At 46.8% G+C, this 24,750-nt stretch overlaps 1 protein-coding gene across 7 annotated transcripts in view; it reads right to left on the minus strand.

The window, feature by feature from the left end:
* AMOTL1 (angiomotin like 1) overlaps nucleotides 1–24,750 on the minus strand; it is a 104,683-nt gene that overhangs the window by 15,392 nt on the left and 64,541 nt on the right. For all 7 annotated transcript variants that reach the window (XM_030042648.2, XM_030042646.2, XM_030042647.2 and 4 more), the window contains 4 exons: nucleotides 18,332–18,614; nucleotides 12,710–12,854; nucleotides 11,551–11,640; nucleotides 3,341–3,486 (listed from right to left, as the gene is read on the minus strand). In XM_030042648.2, the coding sequence (XP_029898508.1) occupies nucleotides 3,341–3,486; nucleotides 11,551–11,640; nucleotides 12,710–12,854; nucleotides 18,332–18,614 (664 nt within the window). The remainder of the gene's footprint in view (nucleotides 1–3,340; nucleotides 3,487–11,550; nucleotides 11,641–12,709; nucleotides 12,855–18,331; nucleotides 18,615–24,750) is intronic.

Raw genomic sequence — 24,750 nt, forward strand, 5'->3', positions numbered from 1 at the left:
AAAATAAAGATGAAGAAGAGCTAAGGCTAAAAGGGTATAATCCAAGCAAATAAATCTGAGTAAAGATGAATAGGTCTTGGAAAAATATCTGCACTAGGAACATAACTCCAGTTTGAGCTATAGAATATCTGTTCTATAGATATGAGATTCGAGTTAAAGACTGTAAGAGATGGAGAATCCACTATCACCCTAAGTAGGGTGTTTCAGTGTTAATTACTCTAACTCTTTATTTCTGGACTGATTTGCTCAGCTTCAGCCTCCAAACACTGCATTTCATTATTTCTTCTTACGTTAAAGAGCAATGTTTGATCTGGCTGACAGCAATCCCTTCTTCATGTTCATGCGCATGGACTGGAGCTCAGACACCTCTTCATTTTAATTGTTCACAGCAAAGAAAGGCTTCTGGGCCCCAAATAAATTCTACAGCTGTTTTCTGAACCCTCTCCAATTATTCAGTTTTCTATCCAAAGTGTGGACCAGACACACAATTCCAGCAACAGTCTCCTAAATGACATGTGGTGATAATACCACCTACATATTTTTGAATTAAATCCTTCTACTAGCAGGCACTCAGGATAATGCAGATTTACATAGTACGCTATCTTATGTTAATTCAACTTAGTAGCTACTGCTTATTTCTCAAGCCTTGATTTAAAAAGCTTTTAAACTTAATTACATTCTGGTGGTAGAAGAAATCTGAGTGGATTTACAAAGCAGTGCATGAGGTAGAGCTCTGTTAATAATAGTAGTCATTTTCATTTGAGTGATTTTGTGTTTCCTTCAATATATTCCAAACCATAGTAAAAATCCCTGGTTTAAGATGAAGGTTCAAAACTTGAACAATACCTGCTGCATATGTGTCAAACTGAGCTCCAGAAACACTGGAGACTGTTGAAAAGGTGCACTGATTTAGTGATGGAACAGGCCAAAAGCCATGGAAAGGGAGCACAGGAGCTTGGGCACACACCAGCAGCCACAGATTAGCTGCACTTCACCCAAACTCCATGATACTGCCTTGAACAATTAAAACATGCCAGCTGGGTTAAAACTCATTTGAACTCGCCCTAGAATGAAAAAAGCAGTTAAATACTACCGGGTCAATGTGGGTTTGCTCAGGCTGAGGGCTCTGACAGACAAACTTTGGCAAATATCATTGCATCACCCTCACATGTTGCCACTAAGAGGTTACCCCTTCCGTAACATCTACCATGCCCCAGGCAGGAGGTTACCACCTCCATAACATCTACCATATCCTGGGCAGGAGGTTAGCAGCTCTCTAGAGGGGAACATTTGCCCTCTCCTCAGCTCCATCAGTCCACAATCCAGGATGCTAGCTCTGATCCCCAGCAGAGGCACATTTCTGTTAGACGACTAGACTAGAAACTGGCAACTGTTAAGCTCTCAGAGACAGAGCCCTAAGGCTGCAAATGTATTTACTACAACCCAGCAGGCACAAGGTAGCTTCTTATACCACCTCCCTGGAAATCTGCATTTATGCTTCTGCTGCCTTCACTGGTGTGTATTCAGCAAGTCAGTGTTACCTGCCAATACCATACTGACAGTCTGTGGAGCAGCCAGCAACTAAATGTATTTCTTTCCATCCCCTGTGTGATGCCACAACTGCAGGAGCAGGTGTTGCCACCTAAAAACGTTCCTTTATTCAGCCACTTCCTAATGAAATACAAGTAGAAAACCTCTGGTTGCCTTTAAGGCAAACAGTGTCAAGTGAATTATGTATAGATTAAAGGTACACTAGATCCTGTAGCTACCCCAAAGGGACTGCCCCAAATACACTTGGACGGTAAGCAGGCTTTAATCTAACTAACAAAGGAGCAGTTAAACTTAATGTGATCCTCTTCTTGCTGCTGAGTGTATCCACTGGAGGGACTGGAGTTTTTAAAATGTTTCTAAATAGGAAGTCAGAATGGTCTAATGGTCAGGAACAAAACAGCAATGCCTTCAGCACTTACACAGAGTACCTTAAATCTTCCAGACTCTTAAGTAACCTTTAGTTAGCCTAACAGGGGGTCTGTCATGCTGGATACCCTGATAAAAAAACATTAAAATATCACTGAGATCAATTCACCCTTCATCTTTCCAAGACAATGAACTGCACTTAAGTTACTTGCAGGTATTTGAGAAAACACCTTCCCTGCTCGCACCCAGCGGGCTCCTGTGGATTCACAGGGGAGGCTGCAGGTGGGAAATGAGGCACTGAAGGGGAACAGACCTGTCCAAGATAATGCCAGCAGTCTGTGCCAGAGCCTGAACCGCTACCAAGCCTGCTAGGGTAGAGGTTCACCAATGGCCTTGCCCTCACCAATGACCTGCCCACTCAGATAGTAAAGATTATGTTTCTTTTATTCCCCATAAAACCTCCTCCCTTTTTGTTGGTCCCATGGACAGAAATTTTAGGGCCAAAAAGGCCTGTTTTGATGGTCTTGCCTGATCTGCCAGAACGCATAGACTTTCAGCTAGTTATTAAATTCACACCTCCTGACTGAAGGTCCTTAAGGGACACAATAAATTAAGACTTAGAGATCTCCAATAATGGAGGACTGACAACATCACTCTTAGTTATAGTTAAAACTGAGCATTATTGTCACTTTGAATTTGTCTAACTTCAGCTTCCAGCTACTAGATGTTGTTCTGTATTTGTCTGTCAGTTTGAAGAGCCCTCTGTTCCTGGGATTTCTCTTCCTATTTGAATACCTATTTTCACTATCAGGCTTATAAGATCATTGCTTAAAGACCTCTTGGGAGTTTTGCACAGATGGCACTTCTTGGGTCTCATGGTATGATAGTTTTTTTTCAGCTCTCAAATAAAACCTGTAGCTCTTTGTACCTCTAAATCCTGTATGGTCTGCTTCCAGCCAGATCAGCCAGATGTTTTTAAGACCACTGTTTAGATGTGAAGTTACCAAGCCCTGCACTGCTGTGCACATCTCAAAAGCCTTCTGGCATTTTGGGGGGAGAAATGGGAATGCACCAACATCACATGTCTGTATCGCAGTCCCAAGTCAGTGAGTAGTCAGCTTTTTATTTTATATTTCTGTTAAGTCCTACCATGACCTCAGCCACCAGCTAGTTGAGTTTGGTGTTGCTCCTGGTTACACGTTGAAGGCTCTGCTCTGAAAACATCTATGGTTGTGGTCTCCTTTGCTTGCTTGTTTGGCTCAATATTGTGTAACTACACATCTTCTCTATAAGAGGGCCAGTACAACGGGAGCAGGACGACCTGCCACACCATGGCTAGAAGAGATTCAGGACTTGGATGGAGAAAGCCCTAACCATGAGCCACTGCTATCCTCAGAGCACAGAAATGTTGCCCATGCCTCACCTCCTCTTCCAGTTTGATGACCTTGGCTTGCGCATTGTTTAGGGCCTGGTCGAGGATTTCAATGTGCCTCCGCTGGTCCTCATTGGCAGAGCGCACAGCTGCCAGCTCCATCTCCAACTTCTCCTTCTCCTTCAAGTGCTCTTTGTCTGGAAGAAAGACAAGAACAAGAGCCACTCCAGGAGGACAGCTCACAGGCCCTGGGCCACGCAGCAGAGGTAACCTGCCACCTCCCTAGAAAAGCAAAAATTATGTGAAGCAGCAGCGAGTGGGTCCATTACAACACAGTGCTGAGACACAGCAGGCAAGGAGTTTCTACTGCCAAGGCTCAGTCCCTCAATGCCCAGCCTTACGTGAGCACCAGCACCAGAGACGAGTGGCAGCTTGGGCTGCATCTGCACTAGCAGAGCTTGTGGACCTGAGCACTGCCTCATAATTGTCCATTCTGCTGAACTACTAGCATGTTTCCCGGCAAAATTTTGGCTTGCACCAGCTACTCCTTTCCCATACAACACCCAGGCCCTGCCTGAGAACAGCCTATGTCAAAGACTGTTTATAGCTGCCAGCTTGGATGCTGCTGCCTTTCTCTAATGGGCAAGAAATCTCAGCCCTGTGGATGTGGGCTGCGCTGTGCCTGGTCCATTTTATTTGCAAGGATGGAGATCATGAGATACAGAACATGTAAAGAAGCCAAATAATAAACACAGATCTGTGCTGGACAGCCTGAAAACAGAAAGAGGAGAAAGCAATAAGGAAGAATAAGATAGGAGGCATCTGAATTGGCTTTCTCTGGCCATGCAGAGAAAAGGCGGCCGTGGGAGGCATTTCAGCCCTGCGAGGGCCCTGGGTGACTTTCCAGTCCTGCATGACCTAAGGGTCCAGCGATCAGTGCTCCCCTCCTGTTAAGCACCTTAACACATCAGGAGTGAGACTAAAACATGTAGATAACCTCTGTGCCAAAAAATCATACCTTTTTTGGATAAGATTTAAAACAACATTAAAAAAAAAACTGGCTAAATTCAGTCAGCTTTGGTCACATCTTTTTCTTTGGCAACAAATTGCAGGCCCACCATTGACTTTGCTGGCAAGCTGCCTGGGGAAATGCTTGGCTCCATCTACCTCTGCCCTGACAGTGCTGAGAAGCCATTTCAGGGAACACGAGCATCGCATGCCAATCACTGGATCCCCAACATTGGCCTGCAAACAGTTAATGATTGGAGCGAGCAGGGGATGGAGGTTTCATTCAGTGAAATCTGAGATTTCAGAATCTGGCCTTCGTTCTGAATGACAACAAAAGTAGAGCACTTGGAAAGCCTCCAGGAAGGAAAATTTCCTCCAAAAATTAATTTGGCGTCAATTAAATGTTGTTTTGATTTTTGACTTTTTAAACACAGCATTACAGAATTTATTATTTTTTAACTGAAAAGTTGCTCCAAAAACATTGCAATGTGGAAAATCTGCCCCTAGCATCCAGCCCATCCCACCCAAGCGTGACAACTCAAGCTGGAAGCCCGCCATCCACCTCCCCCTGAGGAGGGTCAGGAAACTTCACACGGCCAAAGCCAGCCCATTTCAGACCTGAACTACCCCCAGAAGGGCCTTATTCTTCCTTAATTACAGGTGGGATGAGAACACATTTAATTTATACACTATCGGTAGGTGCCTGCAGTGAGGTGAGATACATAAGAGCTGAGCCATGTGGAACAAGGCATAAGTGGACGAGGTGAGCCCAAACCCACCCGGCCGTCTTCCCATTTACCCTGGAAGGAGGAATCCAGCACCTCACAAAAAGAAACCCTGGCAGCAACACCGGCACATTGGCCTCTGCAAAGCACATGAGCAAAGCCCAGCGAGTGCTGCGCACACCACACCACTGACCACCCCTATGAGCTGTCTCAGTATGACGTGGCCTTAATCTTCCCATGTCGGCAAGGAATTTTATATTGGACATGCAGGCCTCTTCCTTCAATGCAAATCCATTTACTGCAGTCAGATTGACCAAAAGGAACATTAATATCTATTGTACAAAAGTGTAAATCTGGGCAAATTATCAAGCAGCTAATTTCATTAGTGGGTGAGGAAGCTGGAAGATGAATGCTATTTCAGCCCTGTGGCACTCCATCATCTCACACTGGGACCACAATTGCTCTGCTCCAGATTTGAAACCCATGTTTCATGTTACACGTGAGGAAAGCACATAGAAAAATACGGCTTGGGACCTTCACTTCTAACTTTCATCTGGGGAACTCGAAGCACTCAGCTTACCCTGCTGCATTATGTTTTCTATCCCCTCCCCAAAGGAGGACAAGATTATGCTGTACACAAAATAACCGCTGAACCCACTAGAAACCTGGCAAGAAAAATTTACTTAACAGCTCTCAACACTCCTCCATGTCAGCTTTTCCCTGCTAAATGCTGGAGGCATATTTTATAAGTACTTTCTTATATTGCATGAATTTTTAGTAAAGAAGGACTTTGTTGAACATACCTTAAATTCTCTTCAAGTACATACAAGGTATCCTTAAAGTCTAAAAATACTGTTTTACTGTGCTACCCTTGCATGTGCCTTCTGCCCGGGCACGTGCTTTTTACCTAACAGACTGCCACACCCCATTACTGAACAGTTCCCAAAAGGCTTCTCTACTGCAGTTTACAGCTTTCCACCCACTGCCTCTGACTGTTGCACCTCAACATGCTGAGGACATTACACCTATACTCTCACTGGGTAGAAGAGGAGATAAAGCAAAGAGCCTGCTTCAGTGTTTCACAAATAGGCTTTCTGAGTTGTCAAGCTGGGTAGGTACACCAAGAGTAGACCAGTCTCGACCCTGCTGTGAAGCAGGAACATTAGACAGAAAGATATACTCAATCTGTGCCACCTCTTTTCTAAACTCAGAAGTGACCCCCAGCTTTCCACACATTATAGCTAAGTATCAATTTATTTGACCAATTTAATGACCATCTCAATACATCTCAAGCTGCTTTTCTCCTTGCTGTGATATTGCAGAGTGGTAACACGGACATACTTTAAAGACACTCCTTGTTCCTACAGAATTACCACTGCTGGCAGAGGAAAATATATCAAATTATGGCAGCGAGAGCCTAATTTGCCTGCAGGAGACTTGCTGAAAACAAGACTGGCTCCCATACCATGTCCCTTGTGGCATTTCCAACAATTTCTCTTACAAAGGTTTGCATTTCCCAAGGTGGCTCTTCGCTCACAGCTGCTAATTCCACAGATGCTCTCCAGTGACCGTGCCTTTCTTGAGTGAAACCTGCGGGACTTATTTAGCCTCTTGTCAGTCTTGCAACTCCTGACACGGCAAGTGTGTGGAGGACCTCTGCCATCCACCATCCGTGGGCATGGGTGTATGTCACAGCAGCTGCTGCTGGTCACCCTCGGACCAGCTGATTCACTGGGATGGGGTACCAGAGTCACCTCTTCTGCTCATCCGGCTCAAGCCAGGACTTGGCCAACTCCAGTAGCCTGACCTTCCCAAAAGGGTGCTGGGGTGGTGAGGGGGAGGTTGAAGAGCAGGATGGGCCCCTCATGCCCCCCCACTCTGCCTGGAGTGACCAGCAGAAGGAATCTGAAATGAGGACAGGACCTTGTTGCCTGTTCCAAAGACCTTTCAGCGGCTGGTTCCCACCCTATAGGAATAAGCAGAATAAATTAATAAATAGAGCCCATTCACTCCATGTAGCCAGCCAGGAGGAGGTTTTCCACAGCTTTACGAAATTATTTGCACATTAAACAGGGCCAGGTTGCCAGGTCCAGACATTGACGTTTCCCTCCAGGGGAGCAGCAAAGCCACCGTCCGTTCATCTGTCCACCCGTCCCTCTGCCCAAGCCTCTCTGCAGGCCCCTGCAGCTGTGGTTTCACACTGACTAGGCTGTGCCAAGGCAGGCCTGGAGCAGCAACGCAGAACTGGGAAATGAAGCATTTCTTTCCATTCCCACTGGCAGGTCTCCGTGAGAACAAAAAAAGAAAGAAGATACAAATGCCAAGAGAGCTCATTGCAATCTTCTCCTCCAGCATTTTTGCTCACAAACAGCACGCTCCCAACAGCTCTCTGGAGTTTGGGCCACGCCAGCACCAAGAAAAGGCTGAGAAGCTGCAGGAGGTCGTGCCTGAGTCCCTGAGTTCATTTTCTTACATGGTGATTACCAGGGATTCTGTGCTGGAATTAATAATTATGATCAATTGTAATGTACTTAACAAATGCACCTCTCCTACGAAGACAGGCTGAGAGAGTTGGGGTTGTTCAGCCTGGAAAAGGAAAGATTCCAGGGAGACCTTATAGCATCCTTCCAGTACCTAAAGGGTGCCTAAAAGAAGGCCAGAGAGGGACTTTTTACAAGGGCATGTAGTGATAGGACAAGGGCTAATGGCTTTAAACTGAAAGAGGGTAGGTTTAGATTACAGGTAAGGAAGAAGTTCTTCACTGTGAGGGTGGTGAGGCACTGGCACAGGTTGCCCAGAGAGGCTGTGGATGCCCCATCCCTGGCAGTGTTCAAGGCCAGGTTGGATGGGGCTTTGAGCAACCTGGTCTAGTGGAAGGTGTCCCTGCCCATGGCAGGCGGGTTGCAACTAGATGATCTTTAAGGTCCCTTCCAACCCAAACTATTCTATGATTCTATGCTTCGGGGTACAGGGTTGCTCGTGCTCACAGACCTAAGCACAGATGCAGAAAGAGTCGGTGCTCTGTTGTCAGAGGAAGTCACCAAATCTCCATTGAAACTTGTGATCGCTTTCATTACCCTCCGAAGTGGACAGCTTAAACTTGGTCTGATTTACATCTTGGGCATTTCCATTTGTGTGTCATGAAGTACAAGTCAGGGGAGAATTTGACCTTCACGTGTTGAAAACCGAAATCAGATTTCCCACACCCCTTCCCTTTGGAGGGCTGGGGGAAGTCAAGCAAAACAGACTCATTTTTGTATTTGACACCGTTTCTTCAGGATACTGCTCCCTGAGCAGGTGCCCTTGGCTCCGGGTACATGGGGGCAGCAGTTTCCCCACCTCCCTGCGTGCAGCTCATGGCTGTGAAGCTAGAGTAAGGAGCTCCCTTTCACTCACCCCTGAAACTTCTGCCTCTCCCCTAATTATTTCCTGTCTTAATAAGGAATGGCTCTTAGTCTGCCAACCCCACTCTCAAAAACATTTATTGTGGGCATTTTCTTTGGCTGGATTAATTTGGTGGGAATATTTCTTTGCCTGGGGTATTTGGGACAGAGATATATGCGCAATCATGTGGCACATCCACTGCACACTCCCACGAAGCATGAGGCTCTACCAACACACTGCCAAAACTGTCTACACATCCCCACTAATGGGTGCAGAGCCACGTGGACGGGCACAGACCCCGATCTGCCTCAGACACCTGAAAAAACAGACCCTTGGAGGAGCCCCTGCTCTGACAGAGTGTCTCTAAGTCCAGAAAGCCCAGAAAAACACACAATATTCTCAGACTCTATCAAAACAATTTTTTCCTGCGATATGCTCTACCGTAAGCTTTATCCCTGCCCTATGCCCTTGAAGCTCTCCTCAGTCTTCCTGCCTCTCCCTTTCCACAGCATCTCGCAGCTGTCTCCTGCCTGGCTCTTCTCTTGCCTGTATCGGTCCACACGCCTTCATTGGTCGCTGCTTCATGTCTTTCCTCAAAGGAACCTTTTTCACTGACAAAACATCACATAATTATCATGAAAGTAATAGGCTATGGGTTCTCTCCTACCCCCGATACAACAGCAGCATTTTTCTTAGGCACAAATGCCTAGCACTTAATACTTTGAGGCATGCAGCCTGGGTTTGCCTATTATTATTACAAAGAATAAGAGTTTTTGTCACCTCCAGTCTCCATCTCAGAGCGTATGACCGCTCTGCACTGTTGCACTGCTAATGGAGAGCTCTGCGAGGAACTGAGAAATGATCACTGCACATCCTGCCTTGCCAGACTTCTTTTTCAGAGAGTTTTTCCTATTACTGGACTTTTACCACAGCATTAATTCTGCATTTGCAGTATTACCAAGGACGAGCATTAAAAAAACCTCAAGAGTTTTATCTTTCCTTGTTCATCTCATCATGAGAAATGGCTTAAAAATGATAACTTTTAACCTGCTGATGTTGGAGTCTTTTTTATATAACTTAGGTTGTGGATGTTAAGGGCCATATTTTCAGGCTGTTTTCCATAAACATGGGGACTAGAAATCTGCTTTTGCTTCCCTAATGAAAACTAAGATTTGCATTTACTCATCTGACTTAGTAAGCTACTACCTTTAGGAAAAAAAACAAACACAAGTTTCACAACAAAATTGCAAGAGCTGATGGGAGTGCATGTAGGCACCATTTTTTCTCTTCTGAAAATGACTGTTTCAGTCTCAGCAGAAAAGTGTACACACAGCAGCTAAAACAAGCTGCACTCCTTCTATTCTCAGTTTTCTGCCTGAGCATCCCATTAAAAGATGTGAGGAAGGTACAGGCCGTGTTTGCAAAACCCCCAGGTTGGCAGTGGGGTGCAACCCCAGTCATGTTCTGCCCCTGGGGAAGATTCATAAACATCAGTGTATAAATGCAGTCAGCAACAGACGATTTCCATGCAAAACCTTTTATGGGCTCTCAGAGGGGTGTTTTAGGCTGATATCCTGATACCGAGGTCATTACTGTGCGTGCCCCAGCAGCCCAAAGAACATGACTGAAGAGGACCTGCTTTACATGTGCCCATTTTTCTATTCTTGGAAGCACTCTGCATTGCATTAGTAACATTTAACTCTCTGGCCTAGCCAGAAGACACTCCAAGCATCCAGCCTGTCTTACGTGATAGGATCCGAAAAGCTATATTTGTTCGTAAGCTGTGAATTGATAGCAGTAATATGCTGAGTGCACAGTGCAAAGTTTTATTGCTAGATATTTATCAGTAGAAGCACAGAGCGTGTTTATCCACTGGAAAGTGACTCAAATTGAGTCCATCCTGGGGATTTAACTTCCCCTTGTAGCTATCAATATATATGGGAACACTGCCAGGCTGTCTCCATAAGAAGACAGCAGACCCCAGTCTGCAATTTGCACTGTGCAACTTACACCATTTGAATTCTTCCCAAGGATGACAAGACTTACATAGCAATGCTATTTTCTTAACAGATCATCCCCTTGGATTCGCAGCAGTATCTACACACCCTTGTGGCATCTGCTAATATGGCAAAGCTAACACAATAACGGAAAAGATCATTAGGTTCTCTTCTGGTTTGTGCACGCATGCACAATTATCAGTGAAGTTGTGCTGGCTTCATCGCTGCTGGTGGGAGCTAGGAGAAGGCTCTCCTGCATTCGGAGCAGCTGGTGGACATTGCAGGGCTGGCAGCGAGGCACGCTGAGTGGTAACAAACTCTGCACTGCTAATGGTGGTGGCCAGTTCTCCACCTAAGGATTTGCAGTTGCAGCTCATCTTCCAAGGAAGCTCTTGGTGCAATAAATAAAACAGAAGGATCAGTTGTACACAGCATTTAGTTTCAATGGGATTTAAACCCACAAGGTACTGCACAGCTCCCAGATGGTCAAGCCCTTCTTGAAGCATGCTGAAGATGCTCAGGCTACACGAGAAGCCACATGCTGTCATGCAGCATCCAGCTGTTTGCGTTTTGGTTTGGCTGGTCACACAGGGCCATCAGCACATGGCAGGGAAATGCTGCAGCACTGTGCTCAGTCACTACGGGAGCCTAAAACTTGACAGGAATGGATGTTTTTCGTAGCGGTAGAAGTCATAAAATCTTTGTCTCTTCCATCCTTTGTGAAAAGGAGGGTCCAGCTCTGCTCTGCCTCCTGTTAGTCAACCCCTGTCACTGACAACAAGTCAGCAGAGGTTGCTCTGGGCTTATCCCAGCCAAGAGAAGAATCTGGCTTCTCTAAAAACCATGCATCTCCAGAGATGATCCCCGCAAACAACGCTTCACAATTTCAGACAAATATTTATCAAAAATAAGCTAAGTTGTGTTACCATTAACTCTCACTGCCTGGTTTTGGTGCTCAGAGAGAAAAAAAAGCAGCCTAAACAATCCAGTCTGCAGCTTAAATAAGAGTATGTGACAAATTAGCTGGGTAAAACCAAGCCACAAGGACAATAATGATTAACAGCAAAGTATTCACCTCTACTCCAGCACATATATATGCGTGCATATATATATATGCACTTTCAAAACAGATTAGCACAGTACTCACTCTGAGTGACATAAAGGCCCTCTGTTGACTTATCCTCATGCCCATCGAAGTCTCTGCTGGCTAGCTGCCTATTGGCTGTCTCCAGTCGTTCTGCAAAAAACAGGAAATACTTTAAGTATAAATATATGTATATAAAATTGTAGGCCAACCAAGAAAATAAGATGCATGCCAGCAGAGCAGTATAAATAGACTCTCTGAAGCAGGACATTAAAATGGAGGCTGACACATACATAAAAGATGAGGCCTTTGACCTCTTCCATGAAGCTGTGTCATTCAGATTTACAGAAACTGGGGGAAAAGCCTCTGCCATTCATGGCTGATGTGCCCAGGCAGTTCATCTCTCACACTGTCCAAAATGGACAAGGGATTTACAATCTGAATTACCCAGCTTTGCAAGGGGATGGGTGCCTTCCTGCAGTGGAGTGCTGCCCCTGGTGCAGCGAGATGCCCTGGGAGAAGGCAACCCTGGGAGAAGGCAGCCCTCAGCCCAGTGACACCAATCCTTGGGGATGCCCTGGGAAAGGAGCAGTTTTCTGCAGCCAAAGACAGCTTCCCCTGGGAAGGGCCTGCCTTCAGGTGCCTCCCCTCCAAAAAGACCATGCAACCCTCCTTGCACCATTGCAAAAAGCATAAGCCAGCTTGCAGAAGGCATCTCACTGCATCAGGAAGTACCAAAGTACCCCCATCAGGAACCTGAACAGGTAATAGCTACCTAACATATGCTCCACTTGCTTTCTCTAAAGGATATACCCTCAATTTCATGTTTTTAATACAAAAAAGAGATACCCTTTGATACTTGCTACTGGTTCATGAAGGCACTGAACTTTGAGATTTATGGGTTGTACAGCATTACTCTGTATTGCAACTTGCTCTTCAGCTTGTTAGAGCTGGTCTTGCTGGCAAATCAATTATTTGCAAGTGCTAAACACAAAGGCACCATCCAAAGTTGACTCTCGTATTTTGCCAGAAGGTTTCCTTGACACCAGGGGAGTGACAGCAGTTTTGTCTTATGTCAATGAGCAGGGCCTGATTTCTCAAGACATTTATCTAAAACATGTGTGAAGCTACTCCTCTAAAGGCTGCTGCTCTGGAGCTTGTGAGAAGTGAAACACTATGTCAACCAGGAGAAAAAAAATCCACACAAGCAGGTATAACGTACCACGGAGATCCCTGTTGAAGTCATGAAGTCTCCTAATTTCTCCTTCAAGTTTGTTTCTCATCGCTTTGTCCAGAGACTCCCTCTTAGTGGTGGTCTTGACCAAGCCCTCATAAGCTTCTGAAATCCTCTGAATTTCTATTTCAAACTGAAAGGAGAGAGGTCCTGTTAGAGCCTGGCAGGAATGCGTCCCGTCCCAGTGTTTGCCCAGTGTGTTTCGATGGGGCACAGGGGTCAGGGTGATGCTCATGCCAAGTGTCACGCCAGCCACCAGCTCTACAATAACCAGTCTCCCCAGTGGAGGATGGCATGAAGCCCTGGTGGTGCTGGAAGTTCCTGCAGTGGGGAACCCTGCAAACGCCCTGTGGGTCAGCTCGCCATGCCACAACACCCCATGACAGCCCGCTGGCAGCTCCCAAAAAAGCTTGGGGTGGGCTGGACTTGAGGTAACTGCTCAGTTGCCTTCGCTCTACGACGAAGGTGGCTGCTTTAACGCCATAAAAGAGGAGAAACAAAGGAAACAGTGTAGTTGTGTGGGCTCTATTCTTTCCTAGAAAGGGTTGTAGGAGGCAAGATTTATGATTCTGCCAGATCCCTGATCCAAAACTTAGCTCTGAGCTCTGCATGCCACCAGAAGTGTTTTAGGCTCAGCTCTGACCTCACATCAGTTTTAGATTATTGTGGTCCACTCCTTTCCATCCTTGACTGAAGACTGCTCTATACAAGAAGAAACTCTCTATAACAGACCAAACCAATTGTCTGGGGTTTTCAATCTTCTTAACTTCATTTCCTTGAAATCTGGCAAACTGCAGGCAGGGCATGCAGGAGAAGCCTTTAGCAGTGAACTTTCATCTTAAGACCTGAGCCCAAAAGACTGACAGGAGGATAGTCCCGGGCAGAGTTTTGCTGTTTAGGTCAATCAACCCAAGTCTTTTAATAATCTAATGTTGTGTTAAGTGTTACAGCTTTGCTAAAATCATTGCTGCAGGAATGATCAACACCGATGTGGGAATCTGCTCCTGCGTGCCTGGCCTTTGTGTTTGTGGAGAAAAGCTTGATAATGTGCACAGGCTGGAAAACCATGAGATATATATAGCCTCCCACATACCTTTCTAAATCTGGCACTTTTTTAGCCTCTTGAATCACTGGTGGGACGGATTCATGATTTGTGAAGCCAGGGTGTGAGCCCACCTCCACTTGCTTGGAGGTAGGTCCCTCTCCAGGGCTCGTTAAGCTTTAGGTGTAATTTGCCAGCTGCAGCACTTGCAAAATAAAAGCTCCAGGGATGCTGGAGCTGTCACCCCGCTGTCAGCATAGGAACCTGCAGCCAGGCTCCAGCAGCCTGGACCTGCGCTTCCCATGACGCCGGGGCCACTCTGCCTGGATATGGCCCATGGGCACTCAGCACCTCCAAACCAAGCACAGAGGAAAGCCTGGCAGAGCTGTGATAGGGAAATCCATGTACCTTCCCCAATTTCTGCTTTCAGCTCACTCAGGTACAAAAGCTGAAACAAGTGGCAATGTGCAAAGCCCACAGTGTGCCCCCCGTGACACCAGCAGCTTTGGATTAGTACCTTGCTGGATATCACATCACCTATCTCAGACTGGTGGTGATATAACACTTGCAGGTATTTCACACACACACAAGACGCTCCCCTACATGCATGACATTAAAAGGTACCATATGTAGATTAGTTCTCAGCTGACAATTCTCCACAGCTCCAAGAAGAGGATGACCTGTTGAACCAGCCATATCCCATGCTATGACGCTCCTTCTTGGGTGAACTACAAGTTCAGTTAGTCAGATTATTCTGCCTTTCCATTTTGTTTTTTTAAAGCAGGAGCTCCAGGAAGCCCCATTACATTTTCCCTAACCACATCTAGAAAAGCAGGTCCTTATTCCCCACCCTGCTGATGTATGGCCAGAAACCAAGCATGTTCTCACCACGAAGACAGCACACTCGGAGGACCGCTGCATAAATCCAAACCTGTTTGAAATTCAGACTGAACCTTACTCTGGTTCAAAAAAGTCAATGAGTTTTATTTTTCCTCATATGCATGGCAATGCAAGCTTGTACAAAGCCTCATCAAAAAGTCTGAACTTTTTTGAAAACATCACCTCGACTACTGTGTGCAGTTCTAGGCCCCACAATTTAAGAAGGACGTTCGGGTCCTTGAATGCATCCAGAGGAAGGCAACAAACCTGGTGAAAGGGCTGGAAGAAATGTCCTATGAGGCGCAGCTGAGGACTTTGGGTTTGTCTGGTTTGGACAGAAGGAGGCTGAGGGGCGACCTCATGGCGCTCTGCAGTTTCCTGAGGAGGGGAAGTGGAGAGGGAGGTGCTGAGCTCTTCTCCCTGGGATCCAGTGATAGGACGAGTGGGAACAGTTCAAAGCTGCGCCAGGGGAGGTTTAGACTGGACATTAGGAAGTATTTCTTTACCGAGAAGGTGGTCAAACCCTGGAACAGGCTTCCTAGAGAGGTGGTGGACGCCCCAAGGCTGTCAGTGTTTAAGAGGCATTTGGACAATGCCCTTAATAACATGCTTTAACTTGGTCAGCCCTGAAGTGGTCAGGCAGTTTGGCTAGATGATCATTGTAGGTCCTTTCCAACTGAAATAGTCTATTCTATTCTATGACTATAACCTACAATCAAAAATCTGTTTCATGTGAATTTTCCAGAATCAAATTGACATGTCAATCAGTTACTCCAATAACAGCATAGTTTCAGCTACTTGATTCTGTTACAGCTTTTTCTTTAGATCAGTGTAAGCTCCGCTAGCAAAAGTTTGCTCTTCCTGTAAGTAGTTAAGAGTCTATATTCAAGCTACCTCACATTGCTCTCCTTGACCATTTAAGCAGATTGAGCTTCTCTCTCCTTGAAAGGAAGGTTTGGCTTAGCAAAAATAGTTTTTAAAGCACCTTCCTGAATCCTTAACTACATGATCCCAACCAGACACCATGCTCAGTTGGGTGCCCTGACACCCACCGGTTCCTGCGCCTCCCCTCTTCCAGGTGAGCTGCTATCTGCAGAAGATGCCTGCTCCAGAGAGCTCCTACCACGGCAAAGCAGATTTGCCAACACGGCAGGGAGTTTCGACAGCCCGACAGTCCTGCCCAATGCTGCTGGTTTCTGCAAGGGCTTTGCTCTGCCCATTATCTGCCATTATTTTCTAAAACACATCACCATGCAAGTCTCCTGCAGCCCCAGAGGCAAAGACTTGCTGCAGGAAAAGAAAGAACCTCCATCGGCACTGAACAAAATTAAAGGAGAGCAGAAGAACAGCCATAAATTGTGTCGGTGTTTCTCAGCAGCTCTGGGATTTCCTTCCCCTTCTTCTTCTATGGAGGAGAAAAAAACTGTTCAGCCTCTTCTCTGCCTGGTAGCTTCTAGAGCCGACCCACTCAAACAACCCACACACACAGCATGGGGAAGAGCCAGCCCAGCCTGGCAATTAAACTTCAGCAAGGTAACACAGCCCAACAAAAAAACAACAGCAAAAGAAAAGAGAAAATAATGCTTTGCTTTTGCAAAAAAAAGCTCAAAATTAAATGTGCACAACCCCTCTTCCCCCCCAACTCTTTTTAGGTAAGAAAACCAGACAACTCGTCAAACAGCACAGGGATTAATCACCACCTGGTACCTCTCTGCAAAAAGTCTGTTCAGACATGACTGAGAATTTGACAACCCTCAGGGCTGACCTGTTTGTACAAACGCCCAGGGAGCCCTCTGGGGCAAGCTGATTTTCTCTAATTTCTTCTGTTTTGTAATGAAAAAAAGTGATGGGAGGGTGGCCCTACCTAGAATAAAATAGTTACACGCAGACAAACAAGGTCCTGGTGACCCTTCTACCTCCAACAAGAGGGAAAAGTTTTCACACCCAAAGTATGTAATTTAACTCACTGTAGAGTGATGTTCAGCCGAAAGACTGACTTTTTAGAGGTGATGTTCAGCCGAAACTGTGGGAACAGGAGGACCTGCCCTGTCCTTGTGTTCAAACAGAAAAAACAGCATGGGAGGGATACTGTGTGTTAAGGCTTTGGTTCAGGACATTTTCCTGAAGAAAAAATGCACTTGAGCATGTGTTTCACTTTAATACGCCACTTACATTCCCCCAAAGTCAATGGGACTCGAGTCCACGCTCTGTTGACTGAAGTGAGACTTCAGCCCGTGCTTGAATACCTTTCTGTTGGTGTCTGATGCAATCGACTTGCGGGGCATCCAAGATAAAGAAAGAGCTGTTTCCAAGAGTGTAAAAGGAAATCAGAATATTTTTAGGGCATCGCACTCAAATACCTTTTACTGAACAACGCAGCTTTTGTAAAATTAATAGCTGGAATATTTCTTTTTGCCCACGAAGGCCACAGGGAAGACAGTATTAAAATCTTCACAGACCTCTTCACGAATAGTTAACGTTGTTGCAAAAATTTCTCAACTAAGTTTAGGAAATTCTGTGAATAAACTCAACGCATCCGGTTGCAGAGGAGGAGGCTGAAAAGATGACAGCAGCTGCAAAATAACAGGTCTTTTTTCTAACCTGTTTGAACAGATGGTCACAGATTTTTCCCAAAGCTGAGGCTGGGACATGGTCTCTCAGAGCTGCCTCTTCTCCTGTGAAGGGTGTCTCCAAGAACCTCATCCCACACAGCACAGAAAAAATTGAGCTCCTATTTAGACTCCTAAATTCAGACAGAAAAGACCTGCAGCCTAAGACCATTTACATATAAGCAGTGGGAAGACATAAATGAAATAGCAGTGTAGGATCCTAAATAACTCATTTGGTCTGGGCCCTTGGGACCCAACGCCAGCAGATGTGGGGAGCATCTCTGCTTTGCCTTCAGTGAGCTGTCATTTTTAAGCACCTTCTACTTCATTTGACTTGACTCTTCATCTTCTCACCCCAGGCAATGCGCAAGACATCACCCTTCTCCACTGAAAATGGCAGCTTGCAAACAGAAAAGAGGGTGCGGGTTCTCTTTGCAAAAAGGTTTTCGAGCAAAATCTTTACCAAACTGTTCTTTCAGGTAAGGGCAGTGCTTTTTGAACCAACATGTTCAAAAGTGGATGTCTAACACCAGCTCTTAGAAACCCATAGAGCAGTCACTGAAAGCCTCTGAGACAACCAAGTTAACGCATTTCCAAATAACAGGCAACCCCACTGATGGCTGTTACGCTTCCAAAGAGCGTGAAGTGCCACATGAGCGTATTGTGGTGGACAAGACCACTCAGGACAGACGCGGCCGTGCTCTTCAAATGCTTCTCGCCCGCAGCACTACCGCCTGTGCAGATGATGCAGGACCTAGCTGCACCAGGAGCAAACTGCCCTTGGGAGACTTCCAGGGAAAGCTCCGGTGAGGCCAGCACGGAAGCATGGAAGGGGCAAGTCTCCAAATGAGAGACATGTGATGGGCCACCCCATTTTGCCCTAAAGGCAGGGGAGCCCACAGACCATGGGGCACAGGGTTACACTTCTGGGAGACCACCACAGAGAGGCAATGGTTAGAGATGGCCACCGGTTCATCCCCATTGCAGTGACATGACTATGAAGAACAGCTTGGGGAACCCAAACGTAGAAGAACCAAGACGGTTGCCCTGCCCAGGCCCCATCCCCATGTCTCCACGTACCTTCTGCAGCTTGTCTGCCTTCTCATAGTACCCTTCCAGCTCCTGCCGCAGCACGTGGTTCTCCTCGGAGAGCATCTCTACCATCTGCTGCGCCCGCTCCACGATGGCGAAGGCGTCGGGTGTCAGCTGCTGGGCCGGCGGCGGCGGCGTCTGGGCAGCGGCAGGGGCTGGCAGCGGGGGCAAGGCGCCCGGGAGCAGAGGGCCGGCGGCGGCAGTGGCCTGCGAGGACATGGGGCTGTGCTGCTGGGCTGGAGGCGGCGGGAAGGGCGGCTGGCATTGTCGGCTGCGGGGAAGCACACACGGGGAAGGCGTTAGAGCCGCGCGCCCTCAAAATGCACGCAGGAGCTTTCACCTAATGACTGCACAGTTTATTAATAGAGTTATAACTGTACGGTTGTGATTCCGGTCCTTAGCCACTCCTAAATACCAACAATCGCAGCAGGACTGGGTAAATTGTCTCCTCGCCCGCTCTTGACAGGGATGTATACATCCGGTACGAACAGACAAAAGGAGCGTTGACTTGAAAACGGCATTTTTGCCTAGGTGTGCAGTTAATATTTCAGCAGCCGGCCAGCCTCTCCCTGCCCCCCTTGCCACAAACCCCACCACTGAGAAGCCGGCAGGCTCGAAGGAAACACAAGGGATGCATTACTCACCCTTCGAACACCGCTCCCCGCCTGGAGCGAGACCAGCTGATCGGCTGAATTGGGAGGTGAAAGGAAGTGATGTGAACGAAGCGGCATCCCCAAGCGGCTTTAGCAAGCAGCAAAGGGAAGAGCTGCTGCGGAGCTACTGGAAGCACGGCCCCGGTCAATCACAGCGAGCCAAGAAAGCCATCTTCCAGTGCGAGACCTGATTGTGTCACTCCCCGACTAACGGCATCCATCATCCACCAGGCTCGTGTTGGGGAACGATAAGAAGCGAGCTGGCAGCAGTCCTGCTTGTGGGCTAGGCTTTCTGATGGTGGGTGGCTCTTTAATTCACCCAAGTCACAATCTGCAATGGCTGGAGGATAACCCAGGAGGACACCTTAGCAGCGAGGGTAACCCTATGGCTGGTGGCCAGGTGGGACCAGAGTCCCTCACTTCTGTCCTGCATTTCAGCCCTGTGATATCGAGCAGGGAGACTGCCCCTGTTTCAAAAGGGGGAAATTCAGGCAGGGAGCAGCTCAAAGCTTGTCTGCACCAGACCCATCTCCATCCACCGCACAGGCAGCCTCGGAGCCTCAGCCAGGGTGAGCAGCCCCATGCAGAGCCTCACTGTGCACAGGCTGAGCCACTCCTCAGCCCAGATACCAAAGTTGTGACATTTCTACACCACGCTTGTCTAAGAGACTCAACCCAGACCACAGGGGACATCTGTGTCAGAGCCCGGTTTGGCTGGAAAATAAGCTGGCTGCTGGACTCCACCTGAAGTCTGCAATCAAGCACCTTCTGAAAGTTGTATTTTAGCTTAACCACAAGCTATTAGGCTTGCTGTAGCTATCATTGTCTTTATTTCTGTACCCTACACGAGGCAGGAGACCTAACGAACAGATGTATTTACCCCATTTGGCCTCAAAGATCCATGAATGCTATTTTTTAGACAGATGATTTTGTGCTATATAAATACATAATAAATATGATTACCGTTGTCTTCAGCACCTACACAGCTTCTCAAAGCGGGGTTTTCAAAAGCTCTCAGCATTGGCCTAATTCTACTGACAATAACCCATCACTGCCTTCAACTGCAGCAGAACAAGATGAAAAGTGAATGCAATTTTAAAGCCCTTTCCTAAAAGTGAACAGCGCTGCTCTAAGAAGCTTGTCCCCACCAAGCCACACAATGGCAAGGAAAGCCAGCAATTCAGTCATATCTTCTGTCCAAACTAGAGGGAAGGCAAATGGGGCCCTGCAGCCCCCCAGATGCAGTGCACGCACAGCCCCACGCTCCCATCCCGGCATTCACGCTTTGCCCAATGCATCCACTGTGGCACAGAAAGGTATTGAAATGGAGCAAAGACCAGCTATGAGCCCACTTCTGAAAAGCAGCACACTGCTAACCTGCCCAGCAGCACAGACCTTCATCCAGGCTCAGTGTCCTTGGGAAGAAGATCGCAGCCAAGCTTCATGCAGCCACCATTGGGAAAGCCTGTGCTGAGCTCACCCTGGCCTCCAGGTGGCTTTTACCTGCGCAGCATGAACACACCCTAAGGCCATGTCTCCCCGTGTAAATTAAACATCCATGGAAGCAACTCAGGAGCACAGCAGAGGAGCGAGCCATTGCCTCCGGGCAGCTCCCAGGGCCAGGAGGGTTTGCTCTCAGCCCCAGGCATGTTACTTCTCTGGCAAAGGTGCAGTCTACAGACTTAGGAGCTAAACGTCTACTGAAAGTGGATAAAACTTTCCAAAGAACAGGAAGACAGGGAAGTCAGCTGTATGGCACTTTACACACGGCCAACAAAACACACAGTAATTCAGAGAATCATAGACTGGTCTGGGTTAGAAGGGACCTTAAAGATCATCTAGTACAAATCCCCTGCCATGGGCAGGGATATCGTTCACTAGATCGGGTTGCTCAAAGCCCCATCCAACCTGACCCTGAACACTTCCCATGATGGGGCATCCACAACTACTCTGAGCAACCTGTTCCAGTGTCTCACCACCCTCAGCATAAAGAAGTTCTTCCTTATGTCCAATCTAATCTACCCTCTTTCAGTTTAAAACCATTGGCCTTTGTCCTGTCACTATAGGCCTTGGTAAAAAGTCTCTCTCCATCTTTCTTATAAGCCTCCTTTAAGTATTGAAAGGCCGCAGTAAGGTCTCCCTGGAGCCTTCTCTTTGCCAGGTTGAACAACCCCAACTCTCTCAGCCTGTCCTCACAGGAGAGGTGTTCCACCCCTCTGACCATTTTTGTGGCCCTCCTCTGGACCCGCTCCAACAGGTCCATGTCTTGTACTGAGCACCCCAGGACTGGATGCAGTACTCCAGGTGGGGTCTCATGAGAGCAGAGGAGAGGGGGAGAATCACCTCCCTTGACCTTTCGGCCACCCTTCTTCTGATGCAGCCCTGGACACAAATGGCTTTTTGAGCTGCAAGCGCACATTGCTGGTTCATGTCCAATTTTTCATCCCCAAGTCCTTCTCCACAGGGCTGCTCTAAATCAGTTCATCCCCCAGTCTTTACTGATACTGGGGACTGCCCCAACCCATGTGCAGGACCTTGCACTTGGCCTTGTTGTACTTCATGAGGTTCGCACAGGCCCATTTCTCAAGCCTGTCAAGGTCCCTCTGGGTGGCAAACTTCCCTCTAGCAAATCAACCACACCACTCAGCTTGGTGTCATCTGCAAACTTGCTGAGGGTGCACTTGATCCCACTGTCCATGTCCTTGATGAAGATATTAAATAGTACTGGTCCCAGTACAGACCCTTGAGGGACACCACTCGTCACTGGTTTCCACATGGACATTGAGCCATTGACAGTAACTCTTGGGATGCAGCCATCCAGCCAATTCCTTATCCATCTAACAGTCCATCCATCAAACCATATCTCCCCAATTTAGCTGCAAGGATGCTGTGGGGGACTGTATCAAAGGCCTTTTAGAAGTCTAGGTAGATGACATCCATAGTTCTTTCCTTATCCACTGATGCAGTCACTCCATCATAGAAGGCCACTAGATTAGTCAGGCACTATTTGCCCTTGGTGAAGCCATGTTGGCTGTCTCTAATCACCTCCCTGTCTTCCATATGTTTCGACATATCTTCCAGGAGGATCTGTTCCATGATCTTACCATTTCTTAAGAAACATTGCAAAGTTTTAGCTGCTATTGCTGGTGAAAGCTCTGCCCACGCTGGCCCTGCTTACTTGTCTCATGCTGCAGCGCACATCGTAGCAGCAATGCAACAGCAGAGAAGCAGGAGAAAGGGAACTACAGCAGTTTTGCTATGCAAAAACACCCCTCATCAAACACCATGCTAGCTGGAGCTGAAAACCATCCCCTCCCACCAGAGAAAAGGATGCTACCACAGCTCGCTCTTCTGTACTGACTGCAGTGATTTGCAGTGGTGCTCGACATTGCCTTAGCAAGAAGGGGGGCATCGCAACAGGGGGTGTATAATCTTAATCTGGGGTGTTAGGGTGCCTTGCTCCCTTGCATCTGTGATCAGCTGTATGGCCAGAAAGGAGAGGAACATGCATCCCCACCGCCAAGCTGACTTTATGGCTGGTATATCTGCACTGTGGCCTTTGGACAGTGCTCAGCAAAACCCAGGGCTTCAAAAGGACTTCCCCCTCAACGTGGTGGTCCCAAGGTAGCCCCAGAGCTCCCAGACAACGGCACTGGATTAAGATGCTGCTCCCTGCTCACCTGTCTTTGGAGTTTACTGCCTCTCCAGCCTCACCACTTCTGTCTGCTGCTGGGACCTTGCAGCAGGGAGCCCTGGGAGGTCACACTGACCCGGGGGGCTCATTTTACCTTCCTTAGACCAAACCCACATCTCCTAGCAGTGCCTGGTGATCCGAGGCCATGCGAGCCGGTAAGCCCAGCGAGCCCTGTGCTGAGCTGCTCTGCAAATCACAAGGACAGCCCACCATGGGCACAGCTCTCACACCATCCCCAGGTCGCCCCTTTCCTTCTGGTGCTCCAGCATGTAAAACCTAGCAAGGGACCCCACGCCCATTGTGGGACTGGAATATTTTTTTGCTCAAAAATCCAAACAATAAAGAACATCATGAGCGAGGGATGTCGCTCACAATGCAAAAGATGCTCCATAAGCACATGCAAATGCAGCCAAGCATGCAGCACCTCCTCAGCACTGCCGACAACCGATCTGCACTTGTCCATTTACCACAGCAATTAATTCAGCTATGTGTGAGTTTGTCTTTACCAAAATAAAAGCCACAGCTGATCTGATGCAAGTAAAAGCCCGGCTGTCTGGACACAGTTATATCACTACAAAGATGCAGATTTGCTACAGGTACAGATTTTCTCACTTCTTTATGGGAATAGCTTAGAGCAATATAATTAAATTGATCTCTGAATCTAAACCAGGGGAGATAGAGCAATTTTTCTTTTTCATTATGAAGTAGAGCAATCTTTGGTCATAGATACACCCTTAAAACGCTTGCAGGAACTCTTAACACTGTACTTTTGGGAAATCTCAACCTCCCATCAGTTTAATCTTTTCACATGCACTTCTGTCTGTCTAGCTTTACGCTACAGAGGGAGGAAAGATCCCCAGGATCTCAATTTTCTTGAAACAGCAAACCACTTACTGAGGTACTAAAGATTTACACCCTGTAGCAGCAGCCAGGCACCAGAGTGTCAATAGCCAGGGCCACAGAAGAGAAGATTCTTCAAAGTATTTTCCAGCTTGGAAACTGAATGGGCAAAATCAACATTACACCTTTTGAAGCATGGCTGTTCAACATAATGAACATGTTTCTGACTTTCCTTTTGCTTGTTTAATCTGTCCCAATTTAATTCTGATTTAGCCAACTGCAAAATCTCTGAGTGTATATGCAATAAAATCAACACAGCAATTCACAATAACAAATCAACATTTGTAGAAAAAGGGGAGTTATAACATCAGCTTAGTTCACATCCAACTGCTCATGTAAAGCTCCAAAGAAACGAAGCAATCAGGATTATCCTGAGCTCCTTCGGGCTTAGTAAAGAATGACATTCTCAAAATGCTTCTACTGTATTTTAAATGTTGATCTTACTCTGCATTAGAGCAGGTTAAAATCCTCCAGCCAAACACATTTTCATCAAAAGTGGTCCTTCTTAAAAGCATGAAACTGTGAAACATTATGAGGTTTGGACATCTCTGCAATACTTCAGCTACGTTTCTATTGAAAACACATTTTTTTGTTGACATTATTGCAGAAGTAGGGCTCCTATATACTTCTGCAATGCAATGTAAAGAAGAAAAAGAGAAAAAAATAAGGAAATCAGCTTTTCAAATGGAGAGCACCAGGCAGGCAGTGAGCCTTTCAAGGGCTACCATCTAGGGCCACCAGACTGCACTCTCTCTTTTAAGTAATGTATAGCTTGCAATATATATAATAGCCTGCTGTATATAGCTTGCAACAGTGTCTTCAGTAAAATACTTGACCATGGATCTCACTTTCATGAGAAATCCCTCAGAATTCAGCAAGGCCACCCAAGCCCCCAAAATTTAGGCATGGTCTTAATACACCTCTTATACTGAAACCCCTGGGAGCAAGAATGACCAACACAGAGGAATTTTGGGGGAATTTGTAGATGTATGTAGGAATAAGAAACCCTGAAAGGACAATTAATGATAAAGTCCACTTGCTGTTGACTACCAGGAAATTGTAAAAACAGAAGAGTTATTGCTTGATAAAGCAGGGCAGTATTAGGAAGTAATAAAACGAAAATGCCTATAAATGTTCTGGAAAGGAAAGTCCACCTCTGC

Source organism: Aquila chrysaetos, chromosome 19 (genome assembly GCF_900496995.4).
Source record: "Aquila chrysaetos chrysaetos chromosome 19, bAquChr1.4, whole genome shotgun sequence".
Classification (NCBI taxonomy): Eukaryota; Metazoa; Chordata; class Aves; order Accipitriformes; family Accipitridae; genus Aquila; species Aquila chrysaetos.